This window comes from Tamandua tetradactyla, chromosome 15, assembly GCF_023851605.1.
Source record: "Tamandua tetradactyla isolate mTamTet1 chromosome 15, mTamTet1.pri, whole genome shotgun sequence".
In the NCBI taxonomy this organism is placed as follows: Eukaryota; Metazoa; Chordata; class Mammalia; order Pilosa; family Myrmecophagidae; genus Tamandua; species Tamandua tetradactyla.
The window spans coordinates 50,535,075-50,561,076 of record NC_135341.1 but is presented as its reverse complement, the minus strand read 5'-3'; the positions used below and the strand labels follow the sequence as shown (position 1 = coordinate 50,561,076).

General features: G+C 39.2%; 1 protein-coding gene across 2 annotated transcripts in view; it reads left to right on the top strand.

Annotated features, from left to right (window-relative positions):
- Window positions 1-26,002, top strand: part of MLH1 (mutL homolog 1) — a 42,711-nt gene extending 16,709 nt beyond the window's left edge. Inside the window, exons 10-20 of one of the 2 annotated variants that reach the window (XR_013162854.1) lie at window positions 1,005-1,098; window positions 3,449-3,602; window positions 6,961-7,334; window positions 8,991-9,139; window positions 16,251-16,359; window positions 18,394-18,457; window positions 22,304-22,468; window positions 23,153-23,245; window positions 23,539-23,652; window positions 23,831-23,910; window positions 25,685-25,798. Coding sequence is in view for 1 of the 2 variants with exons in the window: in XM_077129827.1 (XP_076985942.1) it covers window positions 1,005-1,098; window positions 3,449-3,602; window positions 6,961-7,334; window positions 8,991-9,139; window positions 16,251-16,359; window positions 18,394-18,457; window positions 22,304-22,468; window positions 23,153-23,245; window positions 23,539-23,652; window positions 25,685-25,852 (1,484 nt within the window). In the remaining variant the exon portion in view is untranslated. Of the gene's footprint in view, window positions 1-1,004; window positions 1,099-3,448; window positions 3,603-6,960; window positions 7,335-8,990; window positions 9,140-16,250; window positions 16,360-18,393; window positions 18,458-22,303; window positions 22,469-23,152; window positions 23,246-23,538; window positions 23,653-23,830; window positions 23,911-25,684 lie in introns of both variants that reach the window. The other variant, XM_077129827.1, reaches the window with a different exon arrangement.

Below are 26,002 nucleotides of genomic sequence, written 5' to 3'. Positions count from 1 at the left end.
CTGAGCTCCTCCATGTCCTGGGGTTAGCTGATAGACCAGTTGTCCTTTGGTCAGGTGCCCACTCCTACAGACCTATTTGGTCAAGGCACCTGTTTCAGCGTATAATGACATTTATTGAAGGGGCTGTTGGTTGGTAAGCACTCAAAAAGTAATAGTCTCCTCATTGATAACATCATGGCCACACTTCTCACCGGAATAAAAAGGATGTGACATATCCTTGGCTACAACAACATGGGCAACAGATCATTGGCAGTTCATCTGAAATCTGTCTGAGGAAAAAGGGGAGCAGTTTTCTAAAAATAGATTCTTCTCCAATTTTGATCTCCTCTCTCCCAGCCCCTCTTGTATTCCATCCCCTCCAAAGCTACATCGTTTCCTAAATTACTTTAAACACACATTCAGTCATTTGTACTGCCTAACATACCTGGAAAACTCATTCTTATCCTTTATTACCCAGTTTGAATGCCCACATGTTGCAACTCTGAGCAGAATTGGTTGCTTCAATGTCCCACCATTAAGGTCTGACGTGCACACACTCACCCTTCCCTCTGTGACAGTGCTTACCACTCAGGGTTGAAATTAGTTTGTTCGCCGATATATTGTCTCCCAGCACTTGGTACATGTGAAAAGTGAACATTTGTGTGGATAGAATGAAAAGTCTAAGAGCTGACTTCAGTCTCCCCACAGCAGCCAGCAAGGACAAAGCTCATCCTGGGCTGATTGAGGAAAAAGGAAATGGGGAGGCAGAATTTATTTCCCTAACATGTTTCTGAGACTTGGGTGAGAGGAAAGAGTGCAGAGCTGCAGTGAGATGTCAGGAAGTGAGTGACAGGTAATAGGGGGCCCTCCTTTCCTGGCAACCTTAGTGGGAAACAGCAGGATCTGATGAGGATGTCACTCTGGAGATGTTCTTCCTGAGGTGATTTCATGGCATGATGAGTGGCTGCATGTGATCTCATTCCTTAGTACAGTTGTGAGCTGGTCACTTTCCTTTTATTTTTTAGATCGTCTGGTAGAATCGACTTCCTTGAGAAAAGCGATAGAAACGGTGTATGCAGCATATTTGCCCAAAAATACACACCCATTCCTGTACCTCAGGTAACGCAGCCCTCAACCGTCTCATCCAAGACTCACAATAAACAGAAGTTCTCTCAGGCTCTCCTCTTTAAAAGAGGGTCTTGCTGATAACTCAATCACAGTAAATTCCATACACCACATGCAAAAGGTTGGTCTATCCCTTCTCACAGATAAAAGGCCTAGTTTTCCTTTATTCATGCACTCATTCAACAGAACCTTCTTGACTTTCCTGTGTGCCAAACACTGTTGGCAATACAAAGTTTAGTGACATACCTTAGCCCTTGAAGAGCCTGTGAGCAGTGTACACCAGAGATGTGCTTAGGAGGCTCCGAGTATTACTTTGACTGCTAAAGTCAACCTGGGAAGCTGAAATAGCTATGACATGGTTTTCCATCCATGCCTGGAAGGCAGTCTTCTACTCTATGGAGATGTTTACTTTAGCCCATCCAACCATTGATTGCTTAGAGGTTCACATAAGTAATTTAGCAGTCATATACTGAGCATTTTTAGAAAATCCAGGCCTCATAGTAGGTGTTTCAGATATAGAAATAAATGTGAGGTACCCTTGCCCTAGAGGAAATTGCAGTCTAGGGGCTGATATATAGAGAATCTCATTCTGTTGTTTCTGGCTCTGCTACTAGTGTATCCATTTCACATCCTTAGTATTTTTATCACAGCCCAACCAAAGGTCAATCTCAATAGTAATAGAGCTGTATTTGTACAGGGCATGGTTCATATTAAAGTTTCTTAAGTCTGAAACCTTTGCCCTTGTCTTGGTTTTCCAGGACTGCTCTGACAAGTATCACATAGTGGGTTGGCTTAAACAACTGGAATTTACTGTCTCATGGTTTTAGAAGCCAGATGCCCAACATCAACAAATTGACAGAGTTTACTTTCTCCCAGAGTCTGTTGTGTTCCAGCCATCCTCCATCCCATGGTGATCTCTCTCTCTCTTTCTCTCTCACGTTTTGTCTGCCCTGATTTCTGCTGAATTGTGGTTTCTTCTCATTTCTTCAGACTCCAGACTTCTTCTGACTCATTGCATACGTGGTGATTAAGGATAGGTTTTAGGTTTAATGTAGAATTGTGGACTCCATTGTGTTTTCTCTTGCTAGATAATAAATTGGTTAAGTTATCATCTTGTTTCATCTCTATATTAGTTAGGGTCTGAACAGAAAATAGAAATCATACAGCAGTTTGAACTGGGTAAGTTTAATGTAAAGAATTACTTCAGGGGATTGGAGTAACGGAGGATTGGCTAGTAAGAACTAAAAAGTGATTATGATAGCAGATATATAGAACAGCCCTTACCCTTAGGGCTGAGGTAGAGCACCCAAGGAAGCGTAGCCACAGTACCCATCCCTCTCTCCAGAGCTGAGATCAGGATCTTATTGTAGAGGACATGACTGTGGCATCCTAGATGTTGCTAAGGTGCTCCCCCAGCAGCACTCTGTGGCAAAATCACCTGTTGGGGTCCACAAGAAGGTGCTATGTGGTACTGGGTACTGCAAAAGAACTGTATACTTTGTAGGAACCTCACAGAGAAGAGTGCATGGGAACCCAGCATAGAAACCCTACCTCCTTCATTGTCCCTCCAGCATCCTCTCCTGACAAAGCTTCACATACAAAGCTCCATTATTACAGAGTGGATGAATGAAAGATGGATTTGGAACTGAGGGGCAATGAATTGATGAATGATACAATCTCTAAACTGACTTTTGTATTATATTTTAGTGTTCTCTTGCATATATATATATGCATATATATATATATATTAAAGGTTAACAGATTTATTAAAGAAATAAAGCAGGCAGGAAGCAGGTGGGAGAGCAAAAGGGAGAAAGCAGGTAGGAACCTGAAATTGTCTCTCTGCTGGGGAGCCAGCAGGAAGAAAGAGAAAATGGCTCTCTCTTGCATATATTTTTGTTTGATCCTCATATAATCCTGAAATGTAAGTAGATGCCAGGTTTATGGTTACCATTCCTTTATAGATGAGAAAATGGAGAAGTTAAGTGACTTGCCCAAGGTCACACCTAGGAAATTTCACTAGTTCTAGAATGATAACAGTTTACGTATATATAACAGTTAAATGCTAAGGGCTTTGCATGAATTTCATCCCCACAATAAACCTGTAAGATAGTCAGTGTTACTATCTCCACTTTTCAGACCAAGAAATCGAGACAATGAAGATGTAATCTACTCAAATTTATACAGCTCTTAAGTAGCAGAGCCAGCATTTGAATCCACTTACTCAGATCAGACCTAGAGGTTCTGACCACTGTGTCAGCTCTTTCGGTAACTACATAAACCAGGTGTAGAATTTTTCCCCATCCCTTCCCCTAAGGTAATTGTTATCTTTTTTTCCTGCCAGTTTGGAAATCAGTCCTCAGAACGTGGATGTCAATGTGCACCCTACAAAGCATGAGGTTCACTTCCTGCATGAGGACAGCATCCTGGAGCGGGTACAGCAGCACATTGAGAGCAAGCTCCTGGGCTCCAACTCCTCCAGGATGTATTTCACCCAGGTGAGGGCTGCTCTCATCCTGCTGTTTGGTGCCTTTTAACCTTGAAATTAGCCCCATCAGACATGAAAGCCCCAATTTTTTTTCCTCTTGACTTTCCAGGTATTACTTTGATAGTTTGCTTTTAGCAACATTTCTTTCTTTGAACCTAACTGTGAAGATATTGTACTGTTACCACAAGGCCTTCAGTTTGCCTCTATCTGGGATCTTAGACTGTCTGAAAATCTTAAAGGACCCCTCCTAAGCAATGCATTCGCTACTGGAGGTATTCAGGAGAAGGCTGATACTATACACATGGCAAATTGGAGGTGCTGTCCCTGGGGAGACAGAGAGGAGTGAGTTGTGGCTTTTGTGTCAGATAGACCCAGTAAAGAGGAGCTGGTCATCCTCACATCTGACGGCAGTTGGGAGCAGTAGATGAATAGTGGGTGAATAGACCTTGTCTGGCATAGGGCCTGGCACCGTCCATCTTATATTTGCCTCGGTTCTAAATGCTTATGATTCTCAGTTACTTCCCTTCTCTGAGCCTGTCTCATCTGTTAATAAAGCCGCTTGGATATTTTGCTCTTTAACGTTCCCTCCCAGTTCTGAGATGGTGTGATTCTTGACAGCTGTTAGTCATGGCAGGGATGTGTTCATCATATCATGATCATAAGCACGACAGACTATAGAAATGGAAGCACTCACACTAGGTATTTCAAGCAGAAAATGGTCCTCTTGAGGTTCTATTTCATAGAAAACTGTTTTTAAATTACTAAGTCAACACATGCTTCCCATAAGAACATCCACAGTTACCTACCTGGAAAGAAGCCAGGAGGGAGGTAGAATGGGCACCAAATAGTGTGACCAAACCCTGTTGGGGCATCACTGCTTCCCCTAGAATGCACTCACTTGGAGATTTTGGAGGCAGAGAGGTATTGAGAGCTCAGAGGCCTGTGCTGGTGACACTTAAAAGAGGGGTGTTGGCACATAAAACAGAAAGAAGTTTCTTCCTGGAAGCCAAACCTCATTCCTCTGGATCCTGGTACCAACATGAGCGCAAGGTGTGGTAGAAGTAATAAGGTAGACATCCTTGCAGGGTATATGAGAGGATGCAATGAGAGGACACAGACCGCTATAAGTGTTAATGTGTCTAGTGTGTAAAGCTCTTGGAGCATTACCTGATACATAGGAAGTGCTCACTAATTCTTAGTTGGTTTTATATACACTGTTGTTGCTGACTTAGTCTTAGTGCCCCTTTATTGCTCCTCTTACTCTGTCACTCTGCGTCTCTCTCCCAGTATGCACTGAGGCTCCTCCGTGGGTCGTACTCTGTTGTGTGCTGAGGGTGCAGCACAGAAGGGATCCAACCTTCATAGAGGTGCTCATTGACTCCTAGAGAGTTTACTTTTCCTTATGTAACCACATTTCCATTTAATTCCTAATAAAACTAATAGTAATTCCTTACTATTATTTAATATCCAATCCATATTCATGTTCTACTTGTCCAGAAGAGATCTCTTTATGGTAATTTTGTTCAAATATGTATCCAAGAAAATTCCACCTATATTTGGTTGTTTTATCTTTTAAACTGTTGAAGAGGTTTGAAATGACCCCTTTTTGTTGTTGTTCCCATTTGCTTATTGAAAACAAGGTACAAGTGTCCTGTAGAATAATATTGCTCCTTACAGTAATTTAACTTGTTCCTAACCCTTCTAATTTCCTATAAACTGGAAATTTGTTGTAGAAGTATGATTAAATTCAGGATCAAAAAAATCTTTTTTTTTTGCAAAAATTTTTGATAGATGGTGTCCTGTATTACATTCCTTCTATTACATTCCAGCAGGAGGCGCATAATGACTTAATACAGCAATTTAGTGATGTTAAGATTATCAGTGGGTTCAGGTGGTAACAGCCTGATTCCTTCATTGTAAAGTTCCCCATGGGTATTTAGCTTAATGATTTTATCATTCACTGATGATTTCATTGTGATTGCAAGATTATAATTTTCTGATTTTATCATTTCTTCTGTACTAATTAACTAATTCTTCTATACAGAATAATTTTCCGTCATTCATTAGAGTCATTTGGTTATCCTGAAATACAGATCATTCTGGAAAGTAAGGATAAATGATGAATTCTATTCCGTTGTCAGTTTTCAGAAGAATGAATTGGTGCCCTATAAGCAATCTCTAGTGGTATTGAAAACTCATTTAATTTCTCTTTCCTTCTCTTCCTCCCTCATTTCCTCCCCTTCCCATATCATCATTTCAGAGCTGTTAACATAATATATTTTAGTCAGTTGTAGTCAGTTTTCTTTTTAATGCTCAAACTATCCTATTTAGGCCGATGTTAGTTCCTTCAATCTGGTTCCTTTGTCCTTCTGACCCAAGCCCATTAGTCCTTGTTAGTTTGTTTGTGGTAAGATAAGGTGTTACAGGCTCACCTTGTACTTTCCCGGACCCGCCCTGGATCAGCCATTTCTCTGAGGAGCTTTTCATTTTAGTGGGCTCTATAATCTGGTCTCTAGGGTTTCTTATAACTGCTGGCCATTCCTTTTATGCCTTTTTAGTAAACAGAGCTAGGAAATAAGTATATTTTAAAATGGACAAAATTATGAGGACTTGGTATTGCTAGTTGAAACTAAATTTAAGATGTGTTTTGCTTAATTCTTAAATTAACAAATTAACAGTTATCTCAGAATTACGCCTGTGATAGTAGTGCTGTAACGATAATTATGCCTGCCTCTAGCTTCTTTCTGAAGTATTGCTCCATTTTAGGACATAGATTTCTAACTTTGCATCCTGAATCTTCCCACTGTCTTTTTTTAAAAATATTTTTATTGATAAATCTTAATGTACAAACATTCCATAAATGGTGCACAATCAGTGGCTCACAGTATCATAGCATAGTTGTGTATTTATCACCATGAAAATTTTTTAGAACATTTGCACCACTCCAGAAAAAGAAATAAAAAGAAAAAAATCAAACATACCATATTCCTTACCCCTCCCTCTCATTGACCACTAGTATTTCCATCTACCCAATTTATTTTAGCTGTTGTCCCCCTTATTATTTGTTTATTTTTTAATCCATATTTTTTACTTATCTGTCCATACCCTAAATAAAAAGAGCATCAGACACAAGGTTTTCACAATGTCACAATCACGTTGTATAAGCTGTATCATTATACAATCATCTTCAAGAATCAAGGCTACTGGAACACACCTCAACAGTTTCAGGTACTTCCCCCTAGCTACTCCAATACACCATAAACTAAAAAGGGATATCTATATAATGCATAAGAATAACCTCTAGGATAACCTCTTGACTGTTTGAAATCTCTTAGCCACTGAAACCACTATCTTCTTTTTTGATACAGACTTTGCTACCAGGACTTGCTGGTCCCTCTGGGGAAGTGGTTAACACAACAGGTGTTACAACTTCATCCACTTCTGGAGGTAGCAACAAGGTTTATGCCCACCAGATGGTCCGTACAGATTCCCGGGAACAGAAACTTGATGCCTTTTTGCAGCCTGTGAGCAAGCACCTGTCCAGTGGGCCCAAAGCTGTGGTCCTGGAAGATAGGATAGATGATTCTAGTGACAAGGCCAGACAGCAAGATGAGGAGATGCCCGAACTCCCAGCTCCTGTTGAAGTGTCTGCAAAGAATCAGGACTTAGAAGGAGATGTAATAAAGAGGACTTCAGAAATGTCAGAAGATAGAGGGCTCAGTTCCAGTCCAGGCAACCCCAGGTATGGCCCTTTGGGAAAAGTGCAGGTTGCCTCCTTTGTTCTTTAATAAAACTGCCTTGCTCTTCATGAACCACTTGTACCTTTTCTCTACCTGACTTGCCCTCTGCTTCCACTGGGACATTGCTGTGGCCTTGTCTACTATCTGCCTTTGAACTGTCTACCCAGTGTCCTTTAAAATCATAAATATCCATGATTCTAAGCAGTAGTTAAAAATACATCAGAAAAAAAATTAAAGTTTAATCTTTACTTTTAGTAAAGCATTTTGATAACACTTCCAACATTAGAGATAGCTAGAGGGAGAAGCCTAAAATATCCAGAGGCTTCTCTTTCATCTTCCCACAGCTGCTTTGACTCCTTTCAGAAAAAACACTCTTTCTCAATCCAACTTATAAAACTCCTTGAAGCACATGAGCTAGGGACAAAAGACAGCTGGAGAATAATAATAAAATAGTATTCAGTTGAGTAATAGGGAAGACAGTCGTTTAACTTCAAGCATTTCCAGTTTGCACTTTACGGGTACTTTAAGATAAAATCACACTAAACTCTGTAATGTACATATTCTTTTCTTAATATGTACCTTGGAGCTCAGGATTAAGTCATTTGCCCAAGATTGCACATTTACTTGGTAGCTCACCACCAAAGCCCTGGCACTAATTGTCCATTTGAATTTGGACAAGTTACTTAACCTGAGTACCAAAATTACTCAGTTCTGAAGTGAGTCAACCTAGCTAGATGACCTGTGAGGAATTTTCCAGAGAGAAATAAAGGAAGCTAATGTTTATTGAATACCTACTATCTGCCAGATACTTTATATGAGCATCTCATATAATGTTCTTAACAACCCTGCACCAGAAGTAGTATGTTTCTCTTTATCACTTGAGAAACTAACTGCACAAGCTCTTTTACTGCTCAGCAGTCGAAGGAATCTTAAAACTAGAAATTGGATTATAATGCTCCACTGCCAAAAACATTTCGGTGGCTTCCTGTTCTGCTTGGGATAAAACTAAATCCCTCCCCTGCCCTTCCTCTAGCTCACCACTTTCCTTCCCTGCCACGGTACTTTGGCCACACTGGTCTTATGGCTGTCCCTGGAACAACTGAGTTTCTGTGTCTTCCTCACCCTTTTGTGTTCCCTCGACCTACGAGTGTTCAGTTTTGTTGTCAGTCGGGTCTCAGCTCTAATGTCGCATCTTACCAGAGGCCTTACTCATCCACTGTCTCTAAAGTTCCCTCTCCTCTTACCTCCCCATTATTCTATTGCATTACCTTGTTTTTTATTTCTCATAACATCTATCACTACCCGAAATTATTTTTCTTCAGTTTGCTGTTTTACTCCCCTATTAGAAACTAAGTGTCATGAAGGTAAGCGCCTTGTCTATCTTGTTCATTGCTGTATGCCTAGTGCCTGGCATAGTTGACATATAAAAATAATCCAGTGGGTGGACATGTGGAAGAATGAATAAGTGAGGCATGGGAAATCCTGAAGATTATTAAATAATCAGTGTTCAGGAGAAAAGACTGATCTTACTGGCTTGCCAGTAGCACATGGATCCCTCTGCAGATGTGCATTGCCATCAGGGAGAGGCTGCTCCTTTCTCCATAATGCAGCACATAAAAGAAAGGTGATGATCTGCCAGTTCCTTTTCTTCATTTTAGAAAGAGACATCGGGAAGATTCTGATGTAGAAATGGTGGAAGATGACTCCCGAAAGGAAATGACAGCAGCTTGTACTCCCCGGAGAAGGATTATTAACCTCACCAGTGTTTTGAATCTCCAGGAAGAAATTAATGAGCGGGGATATGAGAGTACGTAAGTTCAGAGGTCTGCTTGGGCTACTCCAAGTGCCTGAATAGCTGACATTAAGTGTTTAGAAATGCAGAAAGTGTGTATGTTGTCAGAATGGCCACAACAGTGTCCTGGGAAAACTCCCTTCCTTTACTAACTCAGCAGAAAGAGCTTAAAGACAGTGTTCAGCTAGGGGAAAAGGGGGAAAAATAGTTTCTATTCATTTCAGTTAGAATTGTTATCCATATTATACCATAGGATCCAGAATAAAGCAGTCATTTAAATAATCTTCATTCTGTTCCAGTCTTAGCTAAAGGCAGTGTAATAATTAGCAAAAATCTTATCCTGTGGCCCAAATGGGGTGTGGTGTTGCTGAACATGCACAGGTTTTTGAGGTAGCCATAGGTTTAGATCTTGACTCTACCCTTCCAACTGTGCAACTCATGACTAACCTTTCTGTGCCTCCATTTTTTCTTCATCTGTAAAATGAGATTAATTTTACCCATCTGAAATCTTATTGTGCTCACTAGAGATAAAAAAAAATAAACCAGCCTCTGAGAGAGTAAGGAGTCAATAGATATCCTGAACATAAAGCTTAGTAATAAGTTATTATTTTCCTCAGAAGTAGTTTTTGTGGATACCTGACTATAGAATTTCATTTTGGTCCCTGTTACTACTTTATGATTTTAGGAATGAAAAGGGGCTAGTCGCCTCCTAGGGATGATCTGCCCCTGTGATGGAGGTGTGTAACAGCAGCTTGACTCTAATGACTGTCGTGATCCTTTTGTATGAGCCAGACAGTAACACTTCAAGTGTTACTTGTGTGGGATTCCAGATGGCAGCTCTGCACTTGAGTCTACATGATTGAGCCATGACCTTTTCCGTTTTCATCTTATATATTTTTTGATTTAAAAAAAAATTCAGTGTTACAAAATGTATTTTAAAATATGACAATTAGGACTAACTTTTTAAAGAAATAAAGTACCTAAGGAACAATTTAGTACCTGTTTTAGTTCCTGGATGCTAAAGCAAATAGCATGCAATGGGTTGGCTTAAGCAACAGGAATTTATTCGCTCATGGTTTTGATCCTAAGTCCAAAATCAAGGCTTCAGCAAGGTAATACTTTCTCCCAGATGATTGTGGCATCCTAGGGCTGGCTGCTGGCGATCCTTTGTCCTTGGCTTTCTTGTCACCTGGCAGTGCACCTGGTGGCATCTCTTGGCTTCTCCAGCTTGTGGTCGCTCTCTGAACAATAGGGTACAAAGCCTGACCCCTCCAAATGTAGGGGTGAACCTGCCCTTTCCACATAAATGGGTGGTCCTGCTGTCTTGGCCCAAGCAGATCTCTTTGATCCAGATCTTGACTTCCATGGTTCTGCCCTTGAAGTCATTCTTCCTTAAGTTTGTCCCTTCTCTGTCCCTTTTATCAGGCTGGCAGTGGTTCCACTCATACAAATTTCACAAAACATTGTCAGCCTTGCATGCATTTCGTGAGATGAACCTTCTAGTTCTAATCTAACACTAGAACCTTCCACAAATCCTTACTGTATAAACTGCATTTCCAGTCCTGACTTCCACTGAAATGGCTGACTGGTTCTAACGTTCATTTAAACCCTCAGAGAACCTTTTGTACTAATCCTTAACCTCATAAAATAACTGCTTTGGCCACAATGGCCTTTTGAAATATCTCTCTGTCTCTCTCACTATTTGTGTGAGTAAATTCACGAAGGGCTTCAGTTTTCCTGTCCTTGTTCATTCTCTTTTTTGAGTTTTTTTTTTTTAAACATTCTGGACCTTTGTCTTATGGGAAAGCTATTATAGGGAAGAGTAAAACTTCTTATTACTAAGATTTTGCCAGTTGTAAAAATGACTGCCAATTGACTTCTGATTTTCCTTTCCATGAAGATTTGTTCCAGTTGCTTTTTTTCCTTATTTATTTTCTTTCAAACAAGAAGCTTTTGAAATAATTTTAAATAATATAGGAAGGATGGGCTATTGGGCTGTTAATTGATTTGTTTAAAAGTCATCCACATAGTAGTTTTAATTGGCAAACTCCTTCAGATTTGGAACTTAATGGATTTTTTTTTAAGTATTTGTATCTCACAGAAAGCATGATATTTAGTTAGAATTTCAGTAAATTTCTGAGTAGTTTCAAACTGTTTTCAGTATAATATAATTCTAGCTTGCGCAAGTTTGGTCAGGTTTGAAGTCCGTTGTTGAGGCTAAGCTAATGAAATGAAATGGTCTAAAATTGTATACTCATATGCGTTCTCTCATTTAATTCTACAGTAGTCTTGTGAGGGAGAAAGAGCAGATGCTATTCCTAGTTTAAAGATGAGGAAAATGGAATGGAGGGTGGAAAAGACAGATTCATTGGAACACCCCAACAATCAGAGACAGACCCGGTGTATGATTTGTTTGATGCTGAGTTGTATGCACCGTGGCCTTCACACAGTAAAGCTCAGCCTGGTATTTATATGTGGGTCAGGCACATCATGAGATTCTGATCCCTGAAACTGAGGCCAGTGTTTTCAGGCACCTGATGTAGGGTCTGTGATGTGGGGAGTGAAAGGAGCACTTGCTCTGGAGCCAGAAGAACTTGTCTGAAGGTCCTGCCAGCTGCATCCATTCAGTAGCCAAATGGGAAATTTGTTCAACTTTTTTATCTCATTTTCCTGATCTGTAAAATGATGCTCCTGATATAGCCATTTTGAGGGCTGTTGTGATAAACACCTAAGATACTGTGTGTATGCTTTGTCAGCTCCAAGGCACTGTTCAAGGGGAGGGGTCTTTGCCATGGTCCCTGCCTGAGAGAATCTGGTTTATACACAGCCCCAAGATGGGGGAAACTGGTTGTCTTTGAGTTGAATTCCTTACAAGGTTTTCTCTGAAGACTAAGATTTCCTAGAGTAGTCTGTTCACCTTAATAGACCAATACTCTGCTTTCTGGTGGGTTTTTACCCTTGGCCCAGGAAAGAACCAAGTAATACTTTTTTCTTAGTTGTACTCCTGTGTGTGATTATTGATCAGCGTGCTGTTTGTGCACGGTATCTCTTTGGCTCACTGCCTCATCCTTGGTGCCCGGCAGAGTGCCTTGCTTGCAGTATGCTTAGTGAGTATTTGCTGTGAGAACAAGTGAATGATGGAGAGGAGCAGCCTGGGGTTGAAGTCCTGGAATCTTTACTCTGAATGGATGTTAAAGGTGAACACTCAGTTCGACAACTTTTATGAGTCTGGTGAATATACCCATTCCTGGTAGACACACTTTCAGTTAACAAATTAGGTTAATTTTGGAAGACCCAGTATCTAGTCAAGCATTCCATGATAGGCTCATTTCAGGAATTAATGATAACTGGCTGAATTTTCTCACTACTGGTTGCATAATTTTAATCTATTAATTAAGGAGGTCAAGGAATATTGTTATTCCTTGTATTATTTGCTGTCTTCATTTGAATAAGAAAAATTTGCCTCCAAATAGCCACACTTAATTTCATTTTCTTGGTCTTTGGTAAACAATCCTGAGTCTAAATGTACATACTCTATCTTATATGGTTTATCATGAGATGTCAGTATCTTTTGGTACCTGAAATCAGTCAGCAAACATTTAACAAGTATCGTCTCTGTACAAAATGTACTTTGGTAGACTCTGAGGTAGAAAGTGAAATGAATGAGCCGTGATCTCTGCCTTGAAGGATACCATAGTGTTGAAGGAGGATTGGTTAGTAAATAAGTGGCTACAACATAAGGTGTAATCAAAGAAATACTATAACAAATTTAGAAGCTCAGTTCAGCAGGAACCCAGGGAAAGCTGGTGAGATCTGCCTGAGAGAGCTGAAAGGTCTTCTTGATTATCACAGGCTGTTGTACAGGAGAGGCTGTAAGGCAGTCCAGGAGGGGACAGAAGCTGCTCCCTCTGTAAATGGTCAATAGGAACTAGAGAACTGGTTGCCCTTCCTTCAGGCTTGTCTTTACTTGCTCCTTCTTGGAAAAACACACTGAGACCCAAGGCATGGGTTGTGAATTCAGATGTGTGGTTTGGCTTTGAAGCAAGAAGGATTTTGTCCCATTTTGCTGCTGGCACAGTGAAAGGAAAACACCTACAAACTTCTCGTGCTATGGGGACATTTAAAGTAGGAATGAAATGCAGGCTCTTTAAGTCCTTTTAAGAGGCTGTGAAGAGATCTGTGAAGCCTCCTGAAACCCAGTAAAGAGAAGCCCTGCCTGACTTCTTTGTTCATTGACTACCTGGATGAAACAGTAACTCGGAAAGCCCTGTGTTCGGTGAGCAAATTCATCCTCCCTTCCCTCCGCTTTCCGGCAACGCTGCATTTCAGTAGCTATGGATGCATCAGAGTGCTCCATGAAAAATCTGTACGGAAAAATCTCTGACCCTTTTTAGTTGATTAAACTGCTTTCTGTTTCCTCCAGAGTCTCATTATTCAAGATTATTTGATGTCCAGCTTTTAAAGTAATCATTTTCCGCCTACACAGAACATCCTGTAGACACATTGAGTTTCCAGTGGGAAACTTGAAAATGAAGAAAATTCTCTTTAAAATTAAGAAAATAAGCCTCTTTTTCTTCGGGGAGGGGGGTTGGGGGGCATTGTTGCAGAACTTATGTAACAATTTGAGAATTCACTTTTGGTACCCAAACTATAAAAACAAAGTATAACAAAAATATGATGTACCAGCCTATTGTAGTCCCTAGACCCATGTCCTATAGCCTCCAGTACGCTCCCCCTCCATTTTTGGTGGTGGTATTTTTACTTCTTTCACTAAAAAATATCACATGCAGATATATACGTAAATACAAATGCATATTTTAAAAAATTTGTATAAAATCTAAAGAAAAGACAAGGGAACGCTTGTGGGAATACTGCCTATTTAAGAAACAGAACATTCTATCACCTTTATGTGCTTTTTTTCAATGCCATCCCCTTTCCTCCTCCCTTGGAAGAAATTGCTACCCCAAATTTTGTGGTTATTACTTCCTTTCTATTGTAACTTTACCACCTATATGTGTATACCTAAAAAAATTAAGTTTAGCAAGTTTTAGATTTTATATAAGTGGAATTATACTATATGTATTTTTCTGTAATTTGCTTTCATATATTCATATATATTATTTTCCTCAGATTCATCCATCTTGTATATAGCTTTGGTTTCCTTTATCTGCATAACAGAAACCACTTCATGAATATACAGCAGGTCTAGTCATTCATTCTAGTGTTGAAGGGAATTTCCACCCATTACTCCCACCATGAGTAGATGGGTATCTGCCACACAGCTGGGCATAATCATTTGGCCAAATTGACACCAGAACCTAACCATCCCAGGCTTTTTCCCTCCTATTTAAGAAATCCTTCCCTTCTCAGGGATAATTAAAGATATGCTCTTATATTGGCTTCTCAAAGTATTAAACTTAAGTCTAAAGTCTACATGATTTTTTTTGAGTGTGATGAGATTCACATTTTCCATGTGAATATGTACTTGTTCCACTATATGGCATTATCATTTTGTTTTCATTTATCCACCTATTATTTGCTCATAATTCTTTCTTTTAGACCTTTTGTAATCTTCCTGAAGTACATCCTTTAGTGGGGCCTTTGGTGGCAGCTGAATCTTGCTTTGTCTAATTCACCCTTATTTTGAAAAGTATATTTGCTGGGTATAAAATCCTAGGTTGACAACTATTTTCTCCTTATGCATTGAGGCCATTATTCTGTCATTCTCTGGCTTCTTCTATGCTGTTGAAAATTCAGCTATCAGTCTTGTGTTTTATTACCTTGTGGGTAAATCTCTCTTTTCTCTCTGACTGGTTTTAAGATCTCTTTTCTTTGGTGTTCTGTGATATCTCTGTGTATCAGGTTTTGTTTGGCTTCTTAGAGCTGAGGCTTGGTGTCTTTAATCACTTTTGAGGTATTCACAGATATTTTGTCTTCAGAATAGTCAGGTAATGTTTCTCTCCCTGCTCACCTTATGGCATTTGAGTTACATATATATCCTCCATATTGTGTAAGTTCTGTTTCATATTTTCCATCTCTTTGTCTCTCTGTCTGCATTCTGGATAACTTCTTTAGATCTGTCTTGTAGTTAATTACTCTCCAACTTTAATCTGTTTTTAAATCTATCTTGATTTTTAATTGCATTTATTATATTTTTTAATTTTAGAAATTTAATTTGATTCCTTTGCCAATCGTCTTGATAATTTTCAATGGTCTCTTACTGCTTACTGATAGTTTTAATGCTTCTTAAGCATACTGAACATACTTATTTTGTATTCTTTGCTGATTTTTCCAGTCTCTGAAAGCTTTGCAGGTCTGATCCTATGGTTATGGATCCTAATTATTGGGCCTTGTTTCTTTGTGTGGTTACTAATTTTTGACTGATAATTCTTGATACTTTATCTGTGGGAAATTATTGGAAACTTAGGTTGGAGATGAATATCTCCAGAGAGAATTTGCATTTGATTCTCCCAGGTCTCTGGAAGATCACTTGAAATTTTTGAGGTGACCTGCCTAGCATGAATTCTAGCTACAGATGCAGTTTATGGTTACAGATTCTCATGTATATAATTTTTTCTTTTCTCCAACACCAAAGCTTGAGGCAAGTCACCAGTTCTGTTTACTACCCTTTGAAAAGGAGAGGAATTAGTATGGGAGATAATAGTATTTTTATCCCTTTACACTGAGGGTGCAGCCTTGGCACCTCAATTTCATATATTGGAGAGGTAGTCTCCTATTATGTTCTCCATTTCAAATAACCCTAGGCTTTTCTCTCCTGTACTTCATGCCTTCAGAGCCTATAAAAAGTAAAGTTCATGATACCTGGGATTCCTCAAGTATCTTTGGATAAAAGCTGACTTTTATCCGAAAAGTACTCACTCTCATTACTTGTCTGGTTCCTGCTTGTCTTAGATTTTGATCTTTGAGTATTCTTTAATCTTTTGGCAATTCATTGTTGCATTTTAAAAGATGACATTATGTTTCTTTCTTCATTTGTGTTTGTTTTCAGTGGGGGGACAGTCCAGAAATCTTTGCTTGCTTGTCTCTAGTTCTGGTGCTTGGTGCTCTGGACTCTGTGAGTGTACCAATGAGATTCCATTACTTACCTGTTACTTTTTGTTTCTAGCTCTCCGGGAGATGCTGTATAACCACTCCTTTGTGGGCTGTGTAAATCCTCAGTGGGCTTTGGCACAGTATCAGACCAAGTTATACCTTCTTAATACCACCAAACTCAGGTAAATCAGGGGGTAAGTAAAATAGCAGAGTCACTAAAAGAATGGTCCAGAGCGTAGCAACATGTAGTAATTGGAAAGCGTTCAGGGTTTGGAGTCAAACAGATATGGCTTCAAATTCAGGTTCTACCATTTACCATTTATGTTACTGTGGACAAGTTACTTTCCTAAACTGTACTTCAGATTTCTTACCTGCAAAACATAACTTGAAGGTTTTTTGTGAGGATAAGAAACAGCATGAGAAACCTAGTCCTTGATAGGTACTCAATAAATGCTAGCTATTATAATTAGCCCATGCTGCTGCTGTGAACCAGGAGTTGGGGGTTCAGAGCTGTTATAGAATTTAAGCATCTGTTATGTGTGATAGATACCTCCTTTCCTCCAGTTTTGGTGGTTTAGCAAAGGATTACTCTAGCCATCAGACAAAGCGAGTGGGGTTGATCAGCACAGGAAGGGTATTACTAGCAGTGCCATTTATCCAGGGCACAGCTGCCTACGTTTCTTTTGACGGTTTCCAGGGACCTTGACAGATGAGCTCCTGTTGAGTCTAGAACCTGAACCAAATATGTTCTCGAAAAGGCAGTACAGTTGGGAAGAAGCTACAACCTTGCATCTACTAGCTGTCACTTACTGGGTGTGGAATTCTTGCCCACTAAGCCTTGCTGTGGCTTCACAACCCTCTGAATGAAGCAGGAACTATCAGTAACATTAGAGTTGGCACGTGAGATAAGAAGCTATTTGCTGTCCCTAACCTAGAAACTGCCTCTGTCCAGAAGCTTGCCGTGGGCGCACGTTTCCTGGATATTCAAAGTGTATTCCTCCTAGTCTTGGAGACCATTTTGGTATAGCTCTGTATAAAGTGCGTTTTCTTTACTTTGAGTATCCTTGGGATTGTTGGTGAGCTGCCACTTATGAATTTGTTAGGGAATTCCAGTCAGTTTGCTCTTGTTTTCCAGCATCCCAAAGTACATGACTTCTAAGACTCCAGATCATAATTGTTTTCAAGTTCCTTCACTTCACAGATACAAATACAGGGCTGTCACAGAATTGCAGCTGTTAATAAATATGAATACCTTCCCAGTGAGAAGGTAAAATTCCATAGGGAGAGAACTGGGTCCAGAGTCTGAGATCTACATTCAACTCCCTCTTTTGCCACTTTTTAAGCTCTTCTCACTGGGTGCTTCAATTTCCCCATCTGTAATGTAACATAGCAGATGCTTTGTCTGCCATGACAGGAAATCTTTAAGCGAGACCTATGTGGTTCAGATTGCTTGAAGACCTATAAAGTGTCATGTAAATATGGCATTTATATCATTTCTGGTTTTTTTTTTTTAAAGGAATGCAATATACTGTATACAGCACAACTGTTTTTGGTATGTTGCTGTGCATCATCCTAAACCATATACCAGTGAAGTATAATTTTGCCTTAGTTACACTTAAAAAGATTTGTTTTTATTGTATAATATATATGCAAAGAAAGTAAAAAGCAATAGTTTTCAAAGCACTCTTCAACAAGTAGTACAGAACAGATTCTAGAGTTTGTCAAGGTTAGGTACACTTTTAACTATTAGGAAGTCTTCCTGCCCTACCTATATATTCCACATAATTTTTAATGGTGAGTTGCAAAAAAAAAAAAGTGATATATATATATATTATCAAAAGTAGAGAAAAATTGAGCAAAAAATAAATAAATAAATAATTTTCTTTTAAGTCTCACTACAGGATGTCAAAAACTGTTTAAGCACCAGAGAGATGGGGACCAAGCATGGGTAATAGGAGGTCAAAACTTAGTCCCAGCCCCCAGACGTGTGTGTGGAGGCAGGCCAGCCAAACTTAGATTTCAGCAGACAAGGTAATCCTGACTCTGGAGGAATAGAGGATCTTGTTAGACTGTTAACTATGTTCCACAGCAAGGCAGAACCGTTTCCACCTTTGTCCTATCCATGTTTTGGGAGTTAATCCTATTTTTTTCCCTACTGCTTGGCTTTCAAGGATGGGTTCAACTTTTCCTTAAAGTTACTTCATTTTTATTTTCAGTGAAGAACTATTCTATCAGATACTCATTTACGATTTTGCCAATTTTGGGGTTCTGAGGCTATCGGTAAGTTTATTTTCTGGTTTTCACTTCTGAAACTTCAACAACTGTTCATTTCTAAAAACTAGCTCTCCCCTAATATTTTATTTGTAGTATATTTATTACGTTTTTCTAAATATGCTTAAGATAGTTTCATGTGTTTACATGTTTTGCCAATGGAAATAGCTTTAATTGTAACAGCAAAATGATATTCAGTGACTACCTTTAAAAATGTTTATCATTATTCAAGTTAAATATAATTATTTAAGAAAATTTGGAAAGAGATAAAAATAGAAATAAACGTTCTCTAAAGCCCTGTGACCAAAACATACCCCTTGCTAACAGTTTTAGTTCATTTCCTCTAGTTCTAATTTTAATTTAGAATTAAAATTGTAGCACCTATCTATTGAGAGATTTATGTTGTCTTTTTTTCATTTGACATGTTCTACAAAATATTCATGTTGGGATTTTTGTTAGCTTTTTATTTTAAACGAATTTCAAGTGTACTAGATAGTTGCAAAAATAATACAGATTCATCTAGCAACCTCCAACATAGCTTCTACCAAATTTGCATATCCTAGTTATTTCATATAAGAGGAATTATGTTTATCTGTTCCTTTATGTCTAACTTAATTTCACTCAATATGATGTCTTCAAGATTCATCCATTGTTTTAGTTTGGTAGCTGCCAGAAATGCAATATACCAGAAACAGAATGGTTTTTAAAAAGGAAAATTTAATAAGTCCCAAGTTTACTGTATTTGGGCCATGGAAATGTCCCAATTAAGGCAAGTCTATAGAAATGTCCAATCTAAGGCATCCAGGGAAAGATACCTTGGCTTAAGGCCAGTGAGGTTCAGAGTTTCTCTCTCAGCTGGAAGGGCACATGGCAAACACGGCAACATCTTCTAGTTTCCTCTCCAGGCCTGTTGTTTCATGAAGCTTCCTGGGGGCATTCTTCTTCATCTCCAGAGGTCACGAGCTGGTGGACTCTGGTTCTCTTATCACTCTCATGACTCTGCTCTGTTCTCTCCCATCGTTCTCGTTGTCCTGTCATTCTGAAGCTTTCTCCAGATGTCTCCACTTTTACAGGATCCAAGTAAACTAATCAAGATCCACATAGAATGGGTGGGAGACACGTCTCCATCTAATCAAGTTTAATACCCATAATTGATTGGGTCAAATCTCCGTGGAAATAACCTAATCAAGTTTCCAGCGTATAGTGCTGAATAGGGATTAGAAAAAACCATTGCTCCTGCAAGGTTGATTAGGATTAAAACATGGCTTTTCTAGAGGACATAAATGCTTTCAAACCAGCACATCCACATGTATCAGAACTTCTTCACTTTTTAATTCTAATATTTCATTGTATGATTATTCTGTTTAATTTTTTGAGGAACTGCTAAACTTTTCCATAGCAACACACCATTTTTTTCCCTTTATTAAAGAGGTTGTGGATTTACAGAACAATTAATACATAAAATACAGGATTTCCATACACCATCCATCCACTACCAACACTTTGCATCGTGATAGCACGTTTTGATAATTAAAGCCCATGGTTTAAATTAGGGTGCACTGTGCAGTGTAATTCCATGGATTTTTTAAAAGTTTTTATTCTGTTGCCATATATTCAAACTTCCTCAATATGAGTTTCCTTTATTCCTAGTGTTTTAATTGTGTTTCCATCAAAAAGGGTGATGTACTGTTTTAAAATGCCTTTTCTGTGTTGAGATGATCGTGTGTTTTTTTCTTCATTCTGTTACTGTGTATTACATTAATTGATTTTCTTATTTTGAACCAAACTTGGATACCAGGGATAAATCCCACTTGACCATGGTATATAATTCTGTTAATGTGCTGTTGGATTCAGTTAGCTAGTTTTTTGTTGAAGATTTTTCATCTACGTTCATAAGAGATACTGGTCTGTAGTTTTCTTTTCTTACGGTATTTTTATCAAACTTTGATATGCGGATAACGTTTCCTCATAGAATGAGTTAGGGATGTTCCCTTCTCTTCAGTTTTTTTTTTAGAAGAGTTTATGCAGAATTAGAGTTAAGTCTTCTTGGAATGTTTGGTACGATTCCCCTGTGAAACCATAGTTTGTTGTTTTACGGTTATTCATAATATCCTCTCGATCTTTCTTATTTATGTAGGATCAGTAGTATTGTTCTGCCTCTCATTTCTGATTTTATTTGCATGTTCTGTTTTTTTCTTTGTCAGTCTAGCTAAGGGCTTGTCAATTTTGTTGATCTCAAAGAACCAACTTTTGGTTTTGTTGATTCTATTGTTTTTTTGTTCTCAATTTCATTTATTTATTCTTTAATCTTTATTTCTTTCTTTCTGCTTACTTTGGGATTAGTTTGCTGTTCTTTTTCTATTTTCTCCTGTGTGTAGTTAGGTCATTGATTTTAGCTCTTTCTTCCTTTTTAATGTAAACATTTAGGGCTATACATTTCCTTCTCACCACTGCTTTTGCTACATCCCATAAGTTTTGATAATGTTGTTTTCTTTTTTTCATTCATCTTGAGGCAATTACTGATTTCTCTTGCAGTTTCTTCTCTGACCCGAGTGCTAATGCTCTTCTTTGACACTTGGTATGTCACTATGAAAGGAGTGCACACCAGTTCTCCAGGGCCCAGGGAGAAGGCCAAATAAAAATGCCTGAAAGTGCTTTCCTGGCCTGTCTGCAGATTGTACTCTTCGGAACCTATTCCCTCAGCCTTCAGAATGCAGGATGTTTCTAGCTGTGGGCATCAAATAGTGGTATAGCTGGGCTTGATGGGGTTGAAACCACTGGTCCCAGCAGTCCAAATTTGCTGTTCAAAAGCTGGTGCAATTCCAGATCATATCCTGCCCTGTTCTTTGGAGAGTGGACGTCCACTTCCCTTTCAATCTGTAGCTGCTTGCCCAGCATAGAGACTAGAGTACCTGCTCCTTTCTTCCCCGAGAGTGGGGGTCAGGTGCCAGGAGCTGGGAGTGAGGGGGGTTACTCATGATCTCTCACTACAGCTTTTCCATCTTTTCCACCCATACTTTCCTGGGTTTTCAGAGCAACCCCCATCCCCAACCCCAAATCCCCAGGGCCCAGAAACTGTTGTGGACAGTTTCTGCCTGATTCCTAGCTGTTTTTCTGGGAGACAAGTATGCCCAACCTCTTCCTAATCAGCCATCTTGCCCCACCCTCCAAGTCTGAGAAGGGTTTTAATTTAAAAGTCAGTATCTGTAGTGGATCCATACCATTTGTGTATTTCTTGAGTGAGCTTTGTTAATGTGTACCTTTCATGAAATTTGTTAATGTAATCTAAGTTTTCATATTTATTTACAGTTATTGCCTAGTATTTTTTACTGTCTGCTTAATGTCTATAGACTCTTCTGTCATTATAAAAAAATAATGTATTGTGGGTTTATAACATGTAAAAGTAAAATGTATATCAATAGCACTTTTAGGAGGGGGGCAATGCAAGGTAAGTGTCTTATTTTTACCTAAGACTTCAACCTTCTTCCTCATCAGATGATTTATCTGAAATTTAACTTATTCTCCTTCCCCTATGCTTTGGTTATTGGTGAGGCAGTAGAAAGAAATTATCTGCCTGGTGATTTTTTAGAAACACAGAAGTATTTCACAGGGGGAGAGGTGCCTCTGTGTGGCCTCCTACTTCCCACCTGTTCAGCTGGCTTGTTGTCTATCATGTCTTTTGAAATGTCTGTTGGTGAAGAAGAGGCTTTCTTGTGGGTTTTCTTTGGGCAAGATGGGCAATGTGTTAGATTTGTGGTTTCTCAGCTGCCATTCTGTTGGTCCTGTGCCAAAGGAACTTAGTTTCATTTGGGTACTCATTAATACTTGCTCCTTAATGTTAATCATTCTTCCTAGGAGCCTGCACCACTCTTTGACCTTGCAATGCTCGCCTTAGAAAGTCCTGAGAGTGGCTGGACAGAGGAAGATGGTCCCAAAGAGGGTCTTGCTGAATACATTGTTGAGTTTCTGAAGAAGAAGGCTGAGATGCTTGCTGACTATTTCTCTTTGGAAATTGATGAGGTGTGACAGCCATTCTTGTACCACCGTGCTAACATTCTTCAGATGGAGTCAGTGTTTCTAGTTGGTCCAAGATCAGGATTTGAAGGATGGGCCTCCCCTCAGTAGTAGCTTGAGACATATGTGACATTTCTAGTTTATACAACCATTTAGTCATTCATTCATGTCCATTCCTGTTGCCAATGCGAAAGACCCAGAAGTCCATAGTCCCTCTCTGCTGACCATAGATAATGAGATTACGCCCTGCCTCTTGCTTTTCCTGTTTCTTCTTTTTAGCCTTTTCAGATTTGGGGCTTTCCACCTTGATGCTTTCTTTTTTCCCTTTTTTTTTTTTTTTGAGTAAGGAGGCAGAAAAATTATTTAATACCCATTTAAGATGACGTGGGCACTCTCACAAGTAAAGAAAAACAGAAGGCGAGAGGCCTTGATGTTTTCTTTTGATGGTGAGTGCTTCCAAAGATAAAGTTGTTCTGCATGTCAGGATGAAAAGCTCTTTTTAAGTGCTTAGCTTAGCTCTCCTGTCCCCAGTGCCCAACATAGTCAAGCACCCAGTCACCCAAAATGGCAGTTAAGAGAACAAAGCCTGAAGGAAACACTGGAGAAATGTACTTGCTTAAATTAAATATAATTAAGTCTAAACAGCATTTCTTGTGCCCTTGTTGTCCTGGCTTTTTCCCCCATAAGTAGGGAGGAAATTTGATTGGATTACCCCTTCTGATTGACAACTATGTGCCACCTTTGGAGGGACTGCCTATCTTCATACTTCGACTAGCCACTGAGGTAAGTGAGGCAGACCAGTACTCATATGGGTCTGTGCATGTGTGCTGGAGAGAGAAGGTACATGACTGAGTTTTCATTTATAATGATAATGATAAAAGGGATAAAATAGCTCAAGGGTATCTCTTATCCCCACCTCCCCTTCCCTAACAGTATTCAGGAGTTCCAAACCTCAGCTTTAATGCCTAGAAAGCTGTGTTTAGTTTCTTAGCTTTAAGTAGTGACCTCCATTTAGAAATGAAAATGTGTTCAAAGACATACCTGTGTTGAAGTATTGAATTTTCTCTTTGGGTCAGGTGAACTGGGATGAAGAAAAAGAGTGCTTTGAAAGTCTCAGTAAAGAATGTGCGATGTTCTACTCCATCCGAAAGCAGTATATATGTGAGGAGTCTACCCTCTCAGGCCAGCAGGTACTGTGATGCACACTGGCACCCCAGGACTAGGACAGACCCTTGCACAACCTTTAGGAGATGAAATTTTCCCACCTCTAAAATCCTAGAATTTAATTTCACATAAGATTTTAAACACAATGTCAACCTTTATTCATCCATTTTTTTTTCTCTCTGCTCATCTAAAAAATACTTCCAGAGTGATCTCAGAAACTGTCAGATGTAAAAATATAAGCCGTCACAGTGAGGAATTAGAGGTTGTTAGATCATCCAAGGCTGGTAGGTCCATGTCTCTTTTTGTTAGCCCTTAATGTGTGAAGTCTTACGATTCAGGGCCAGTCTCTCCAATTTCTTTCAACTTTTGCCTTACTCTGTACTAGACCCTCCCCCGCCAGGAAAACAAGGCTGTGCTGAGGTCAGGCCCCCAGCTCCTCTTAGGGGAAGACAACTTGATGCAAAAGCCTGGGCTTAACTAAAAGTTTTAATGTCACTTTTTCCACTTGGATGACAGTACCTTTTTCAGTGAACAACTATCAGGGGGCATGGGGTAAAATAGTTTAAGTGTCAAAGGGTAGCCACTTTATATATATAACCATCTCATTGACTGCTTCCATTCACCCTTTGAGGGTAAGAGGGATTCTCATTTCCCAGGTGAGGAACCCTAGAGAGCAGTTAGCATACTCTGAACCTACAGACCAGAGATTCAGTCCAAGGTGCTGGTGCCCAAATCCTCTAGGGAATTGCTCACTCCAAAAGAGGAGGCAAAGCAACATACTTACCAAACTGTGCTTAGAGAATTTCATTTATTGGGAAAGTTTACCTCATGGAAAGGAAGGATAGATGAAAATTTCTTTTCTTGTATATGAGACAGTTAAAATTTAAAGATAGGAGAGGGAAGGATGGAGAAAAATAATCCTCATTTTTATTTTCATTTCTTACCTGTGGAGCTTTTTAGATAACAGGGTTAATAAAGTAAACCCCAACTTTAGCATTGTAGTACAAATGTACTTCCCACTGTTGCCATCCATACATCATAGTCAAGATCAGACATTATTTTAGATCCTGCTGAAATAAACACATTCTGTCTGAATAGGAACAAAGGTTCCATGGGAGAAAGTCCTTTAAGAGCATTGATTCTTCCTGTTACAGACCTCATCTCTTGTTCTTAGTTTCTAAGAAGCTGACCTAGAGAGGCCACTTCACAAGCACTAGATAATATGACCCATTAAAAGCCAAGACTATTCGATGTTTTTGGCATGGGTGCCTGCCCATGCCAAAAAAAAAAAAAAAAAAAGCCATCAAGACATTCCAAGCCCCAGCGGATGCAGTGGGGAGGCTTCAGAATCAGACCTTGAGGTTCCAGGCACTAGAGTAACTTGCCAGAAACCTACAACCTCCAGATGGGTCCCTGGTCCAGATCAGTCTAAAACCTAGCCCAGCCTCTCCAGAACATCAGATAGTTCCATCTCCCTACCCCATATTAGTGATAGACCCTTCCAATATCAAAAATTTAAAATTGCCATAGCCCAAACAATCCCAGTGAGAGGTATGGAAAGATCAAAGGTTCTGGTGGAATTATACATGGAAGATAGGACTTAACAAATGAATATTAATGCTGAATCATTAAATTGATATCTCTTTTAGTCTCCAGTATTTCAGAGCAGCTAGAAGTAAAAACCTAAAATTGTAAAATTGTAGCCCATGTCAAAGTCTGAAATATGTTCTACAACTAATTGTGGTGGTGTGCTTGGAAATATAGCTTTGTTGTTTATAGCTAATATGTTCACAAAAAAAGTCGATTGTAATGATAAAGTATTTAAGCCTGCTAGCCTCCTATATTCTGGAGCAGCTAGAAGGAAAAATATGAGAGAATTGTATGGTAGCCCATGAAAAACTCTGGGATCTATCCCACAACCACTTTTTGAAGAGTGCTTTGAAAAACGATTGCTTTTTTATTTCTTTATTTTGTATATATGTTATACTATACAATAAAAAGTAAAAAAAAAAAAAAAAATCAGACCTTGAGGCTTCTGACGTCTAATATATTTTCCAGAGTGATGTGCCTGGTTCTGCACCAAACCCCTGGAAGTGGACCGTGGAACACGTTGTCTACAAAGCCTTCCGCTCACACCTTCTGCCTCCTAAACATTTCACAGAAGATGGAAATATCCTGCAACTTGCTAACCTACCTGATCTATATAAAGTCTTTGAGAGGTGTTAACGCAGGTCATTTATGGACGCAGGAGTATGCTGTTCTTCTGATATTGGCAGAACTTAAGGATGAAGACTCATATTTTTGCCTTTTCACTAGTACTACTCTTTCATGCCTGATGGACTGACTGTAAATAAAGTCAAATGTGCCCCAACATCA